General features: G+C 38.7%; 1 protein-coding gene across 1 annotated transcript; it reads right to left on the reverse strand.

The window, feature by feature from the left end:
• Positions 1-423: 423 nt before the first annotated feature.
• Positions 424-1,500, reverse strand: LOC143268940 (trace amine-associated receptor 7b-like). Its single transcript, XM_076552996.1, has one exon. It carries the CDS (start codon positions 1,498-1,500, stop codon positions 424-426), a length of 1,077 nt encoding a protein of 358 aa, XP_076409111.1.
• Between the last annotated feature and the right edge of the window lie 5,729 nt (positions 1,501-7,229).

The following is a 7,229-nucleotide window of genomic DNA, read 5'->3' on the forward strand; positions in this document are numbered from 1 at the left end:
AATAGAGAACCACAAAAAATCCTTCTGTGAGGAAGAGACACCCGGTGAGGGTCTCTTTGTTTCATTCACACTGTATTACAAAAATGCTACTAAGTATTTAATGACTGTATGTTGGAAATTGAGGATGAAAAATTTAACAAAATCCAACAATTAGAATTTTAGAAAGGCACTGAAAGGGGCGACAGGGAACCAAGCAACACTAAACAGTGCAAAACACAGTGGAAAATGGTTAGATGCAGGGTAATCCAGTTCCATTACAGATAGAAACTAATTTTACATTTATCTAAGAAACAGAAGCTGGAATTAAGTGTTTCATTCAGAGCTGAAGCATAATCCATGACTATTCAATATCAGATGTGGCACTCAGTTCCCTGGTGATGTTTTGTTGTGATTACCGTTTCAAACACCAACTAAACCGAGAATCTACACAAGAAACAAGTTGATGGCTGAGGAATTCTCTCTCAAGATTCTGCCAGTGACAATCAGTCTGATGGCTTTTCGAAACCAAGGATAAAAGAAAGCATAAATCAGAGGGTTCATGGCTGAGTTGTAGTAGGCGATCCAAACTAGTATTTCATACACATACGTGGGTGTGATGAAGCCCAGGAAGGCATCAATGATGGAGTCAATGAAGTATGGCAGCCAGGAAAGGAGGAAGGCTGCCACTGCGATTCCCAGGGTTTTGGCTGCTTTCCTCTCCCTCTTGGCCACCCTGTCCTTGTAGCTGTCTGAAGACTTGGCCGTCTGGTCACTCATTCTCTCAATCCTCTGTGCCTGCTGCTTAGCAATGAAGAAAATCTTAGTGTAGACAGTTATCATGACAAGTGTGGGGATGAAAAATAACAGAAAATTGATGAAGACCCAGCTTTGATTCACTGCAAGTTGACAGCCTCCCACACAGGTTAGGGCAGTCACTAGATCCTCCAGCCCAGCTTCATTGGCCCCTGTGTAAAGGAGGGAAAAGCTGTAGATGATGGACAGGAGCCAGGAGAAGGCGATACACTTGCCAGAAACAGATGCAGTGAACCTGGTGGGGTAGGTCAGGGGGTCACTGACAGCAATATATCTATCGATAGAGATGAAGCACAGGTGGAAGATAGAAGAACTACAGAATGATACATCAAAACAAGTGTGTAATTTACAGTAGCTGTCCCCAAAGTACCAGCAGCTCTCCACAGACCTCACTGTGCTGAAGGGCATCACGGTCAGTCCCACCAAGAAGTCAGCACAGGCCAGGGATGCCACCAGAAAGTTGGCAGGAGAGTGCAGCTGCCTGAAATGAAGAATGGACATCACCACCAGGAGGTTTCCACACACAGCCAGCACAGCCCCAAAGCCAAAGACTGCATAGAGGATGAGGCGAGGGCCTGGGGAGTAAGGGTTCCTGATGCAGGATCCATTCAGGTTCTCAAAGCACAGCTGGACAGGTGTGGGAGGGACCAGATCTTCACTCATGATTCTGGCTAGATCTCTGAAAAAACTGCCATCATCTGTAACCATGTAAGCTATTCCAAAAATCCTCAAAAAGAAAATACAGAATTTGTAATTGCTAACGAATTTTCATTTCCTAAAATTGTTTGCTTCCTAATTTACAGTCAACCTTCTTTATTACATGAATGCTGTTTAAGTCTGTTTCAATTTTTTTTTTCTCGGCTTAATTTACTTCCTCACATCTCAAAAGCAGCAGTCTATTCTTTGACCCACACTTACATCCCACCTTTTATTAGCAATCTCATCCTTATTTAACTAACCTATGGTAATTCACCCCAAACACTTTTAACCCCCAGGAAAGGAGCTTAATGATGCCAAATACAGTATGTCCTTAGGATGGAATCCCTGTGGTGTAAGGTGAGGTAAGTGAGAACTTGCCAGTGAGTGTGTTGTTTATGCCACAACCAAGTTTTCCTCCTTCTCATTTGCTAGTGACAGCTGACCTTTCTGTATAATGTAGGTGAACATGGTATCTGCCACAACAGGACTTTACCCAGAATTGGAAACTTTGTTCATTTATTAAAATGACCTTTTCCCTTCATGAGAATTGCTATCAATGGCTCTTATATTGAAAATGATCAAAATTCCTGCATAAATTTTTTTTCCTTTTTTAGAAATTCATCCTTGTTAGAGAAATAAGATACAGAGCCATGAGAATAACTACTTTTCTCCAGGGTCAGCTTTAACCATTTTGATTTGGAAAAGTGGGGATATGGACTGCAAGGATTTGCTCATGGAATGAAGTAAGGAGGCTAGTATAATGAACAGGACTTTCTTCTTTGATATGACAGAATCATTAGAAACATATTGTAAAATTCAAATGTGGAAGGAATCCTCAGACTGTAGTGTCCTAATGTATGACTCTATTTTACTTTGGAAATATTTCTCCTCAAAAAACACTATTACAGAATCTTCTTAAGCTCTGAGAAGTCTTTTCTATTGAAACTTTGAACATTGTTAGTACTGGCTTTGGGGTTGAGTTGTAAATTATACTTTAAATAGTTCATATTAAAATCTATCTAAAAATTTTTAACCAATTTTTGCTTTCATCAATACATATGAACATTAATTTTCCTTGTAGTTTAATGGCAGTCAAAATGGAATTACATTTTTCAAAATAATGACAATAATAATAATAATAATAATAATATATAAAATAGTTTATTTCTTTTTTGCCTAGTGTAACAACAGAAGTTCAATATACTTTGGTTACAGTTATGGTTCTATTCAAAATAAAACCACACTTTCAAGGCAAGGAGTTGCCAGTCAACAAAGTGCTGGCAGTGCACATATCGGGATGGGAGTCTGGATCCTCAGCACCCTAATAAATGCCTGGTAGACACAGACGCCCACCTGGAATTCGAGCTCAGAAGGAAGAGACAGTTGATTCCCAGAACCAGTGGGCAGCTGGAATAGTAGTGTTGGCAAGTATGGGTTCAGCCGAGAGACCTTGCCTCAAAGAAGAAGGGGAGAGCAACTGGAGAAGACACCCACTGCCATCTACATGTTATCACATGCACATGCACACATCCCAATACATGCTAAATACAATGATAAATAATAATTTTCACTCCTCTGTTTAACTTCAAACTGTTCATTTTATTATTTGAGATATTTTTGCCTATACTTTATGAATTTAGGAGCATTTATTTAGTTTTAATTGTTTGGATTTTAGATGGAACAGCATCATCTTTTAATATACATGTCATGGGTGGCGTACAATTTCTATTGGTCTTAATTTCAAACATATATTCATCTTCTTAGTTTCCATCTTTGTGACAATTATACCAAAATCTATGTTTATATTTAATATTATTAATATTTTGTCTAAGAAATAAAACCAAAATTTTCTTCTAATACTTGCAAATCCAAATGAATTAATTATAATTTCCAAAAAGATATGAGTAACTTACTTAAAATTTTTAAACACTCCTACACTCCATTACCATTTCTTAAATAATCTATTTTTTTCAGGTATTATTCTACATTACACTTTTTTTTCTAATCAACACTGTAGAAATATGAAGGTTCATAGAACATCAGGACAAAATTAATCTATATTATGACATTAGACATTCAAAATTCCAGGTAAAAAGAAAAGGAATTATATAAAATACAATCTCTAGGGACTGGAGAGATGGCTAAGTGGTTGAGAACTTGCAGAGGACCTGGGTTCATTTCCCATAACCCACATGATGATACACAAATCTCATTAATGTCAGTTCCAGGCCTTCTGGTACCTTTTCTCATATCCCTGGGCACCAAATACACAGGATGTGCACAGACCTACAGGCAAGCAAAACACTCACATATAAAATGGATATACCTAATAAAAGTATTTTAAGACTTAAAAAGAAGTCTCTTATTGTAGAAACTGAATTTGTTACTCATAGTAAAGCATAAATGGGAGGCTTTTAGAAGACAATAATTAGCCACAGACAAAGTAGGCATCCAGGCAGGTTTGAGTTGACGTACCTAGGAAATATTGCATACTCTAGTATTTACTAAGCCATATTTCTTTTTTTTTTTTTTTTGATAGTGAATTATTTTATTGCTGCCTTATTATGCTAAAAAAGGACAATGTAATGGGTAGGCCTAGGGACTTTCAAAAAACACAATTAATAGAGATCACAATGGAAGACTACAAAAACAGTTCCTTGGTTCAGTAGATGCTTGAAGCCAGTTGAGTCTTTCCAGACCCTGAAGCTAGCAAGGAGGCTAATGAGTGAGGAATACCCCAGAGGAAGAGCACTCAAATCCAGAAGTCATGTTCCCTATTTACTGCCAGCAAGAACAAAGCTCCAGGTTAAAGACACAGCATTCATTATTTTCAGAGCACTCCTCAGAGTCACAGTTCTTATCACATACATGGCAGGCATTTGTGGAGAAGAAGATGCTACAGGGCTCCCTTATGTCTCTGAGTATATCCATGAGCTCATGACAAAGTTGGGCATATCTGTCTTCCTTGATGGAACTGGAAGCATTATTGCATTGCAGAGGGGCAGGGTAGTGCTCCACACTCATCTTGGTCAAGTTGACTAAGCCATATTTCTATCAAGTGATTTAAGATGATCATGCAACCAAGAACCTACTAGAATAAAAGCTATGCTATAAAATTAAATATCAATTTCCTTCCTCAACTTAAAGCAATATATTTATGGGCAGTATAATAACTGTCATAATGACAACAAAATTCCCACTCTGTCAAAAAACTCCTTAATTACAGATTTGGGCTAAGTTACACGGTAATAATGGATTGCTGGTAACTGTTCGTGGTTATTTTGATGTTCTCATTAATTGAAGAAGGAAATAAAGTTCAAATCAATGTATTTTGAACTGAGTTACAGTAGCTAAACCAGCAAAATGTCTTATAACTGGAGAAAGATGTTATGCACTCCTTAAAAGAATCAGTGAAAAAAGTGATCCTACATAGTCACAGATGATTACAAATGTTACCACTTCAACCCAAGGTTTGGCAGCTTTTCTCTCTCCTTTGGCCACATTGGCTTTATATCTCCTTAAAAATAACTGTCCTAGGCTGGGCGGTGGTGGCGCATGCCTTTAATCCAGGCACTCGGGAGGCAGAGGCAGGTGGATCTCTGTGAGTTCGAGGCCAGCCTGGACTACCAAGTGAGTTCCAGGAAAGGCGCAAAGCTACACAGAGAAACCCTGTCTCAAAAAAAAAAAAAAACAAAAAACAAAAAACAAAAAAACAAAAAACAACCAAGCAAAAAAAAAAAAAAACTGTCCTTGTAACTGATGTTTTCTATCTTTTTATTTGTAGCTTGTTTTCTATATAGTCACTATAAAAATACAACTATTTAGTATTGCCATACTAGAAGCAGGTCTAAAAAAAACAGAAAACTTGTGACTACTCAGCCTTAGTTTGGAACATACTGACATCCTTCTTTACAGTTAGCAACACTGGATAATTCTCCCAGCCCACAGCCATAGACCCCTGTGTACAACACAGCACTGGTGTACTACAGGGGCAGATTCCAAAGATGCTTATGCAAATCCCTGACACAGACACCTTGAACTTGGTTGGATTGACCAAGAGTCAGTTACAATGGTGTTCCTGCTGACAGAGGTGCAGCATGGATGTAAGAGCTAAGAGTAACAAAAGGCCACATCACAGCAGGTGAGAAAAGGAGAGAGATTTTTTCCAAAGGACCAAGAGCTCTCGATGGATGTGACCATGCTGAAGAGCATTACAGAGCCTCCCACCCAGAATCAGAATAAGACAGAAATACAGTGATGAAATACAGGATTTGAAATGGAGAGTGAGGCTCCTCTTCAGGAGCTCTTCAAATACAGCCAACACAACCCTGAGTTCAATATACTGTGTAGACAATGACCAAGGTCCCAGGTGAATGGGTTGTCACAGAGGACTCCTTTGGGTTCTTGCAGCAGAGGGCTATGGGTGACAAGGTTCTTCTCTTAGCACCATCTCTTTCTTGCTGTTCATTCGGGCACAAGTTCAGAACTTTGATCAATAACATAAGAGGACAATTTTTTAAGTGCTGAAAAGAGAGAAGAACTCTCATTAATTTGCATATCCAATGTGTCCTTATCAAACATTACCTGTCACATCTTGATTTCAGCTTTGATCTTTGAACCTACAAAGCTGTTGTGAATTCTACTTAAATTTGTGTGTTCCATAAATTTCATTGTAATGATCATGATTCTTACATCTCCGTGTAATCTGAGAAAAACTTATTCTTAATCCAGCAGCAATTACTCTTCAGAAACATGCAGCAATTATTCTGCTGTGACTTTATAATTTAACCAGTCATTTTCAGTACCTGCTGTGTGTTCCTAGGACTGTTCTCATTGTCAAAGCCCTAAAATTTGATGAGGGTTTAACATGTATTACTCACTATTCAATACTTCTCCTCCTAATGTTGAGTAATAAGTGAGGAAAAGTTCCGAGGAAACAAAGCCAAATTGCACATCAGAAATGATGGCAATAGGAATCTCAAAAGGGTGAGATATGAACAATGAGAAGAAACTTGCATAAGTCTCTTCTGAAGATTTGGTGTTTAACAGAGAATACCCTCAGTGATAAAAATGGCAGAGATGGTAGAAAGGGGAAATTGAGAGAAATTCTCACCTTTAAATGAAATGCATAAAGTTAAAACCATACACACATACACACTAACAAATAACCCAATACAACCAAGCATGGTGGCACACACCTTAATCCCATCACTGAGGAGGCAGAGGCAAGGGGATCTCTACAAATTCAAGACTGCTCTGATCTACAGAGTAAGTGCTAGGTCAGCCAGGACGACATAGTGAGACCCTACCAAACAGAAAGGTCATCTATCACGATTGGAGTCTCTGTCGATGTTGGTATGTGTGATGTGGAAGTTACAGCTATGTGGTGCGCAGGTTACTCTTCCTCTTTTTTTTTTAGATAGAGTCTATAACTAAACATGGAGCTGGTCATTCCCCATTAGACTAGAAAGACTGGGCAGTAGACCCATTAAATCCACCCTTCTTTGTTCCCCAGGAGTGGGTGACAGGCACACACTGCTACACATGGTGTCTTTACCTGTGTGTCTGCACATGGGTTTGTTCATGTGACTGTAGGTTCCAAAGGAAGCACAATCCACCTGATCCTGTGTTACAGACAATTGAGAACTGCCTAATGTAGGCACTGGAAACTCAACTCAGGTCTTCCACAAGAGCTGAACATCCTTTTACTACCGAAAATTCTAAGTAGTTATAGCTCT

The sequence above is a fragment of the Peromyscus maniculatus genome, chromosome 16 (assembly GCF_049852395.1).
Source record: "Peromyscus maniculatus bairdii isolate BWxNUB_F1_BW_parent chromosome 16, HU_Pman_BW_mat_3.1, whole genome shotgun sequence".
Lineage (NCBI taxonomy): Eukaryota > Metazoa > Chordata > Mammalia > Rodentia > Cricetidae > Peromyscus > Peromyscus maniculatus.

Coding starts and splice junctions, on each gene's coding strand:
- LOC143268940 (XM_076552996.1), bottom strand. CDS start 1,500: ATGGTTACAGATGATGGCAGTTTTTTCAGAGATCTAGCCAGAATCATG.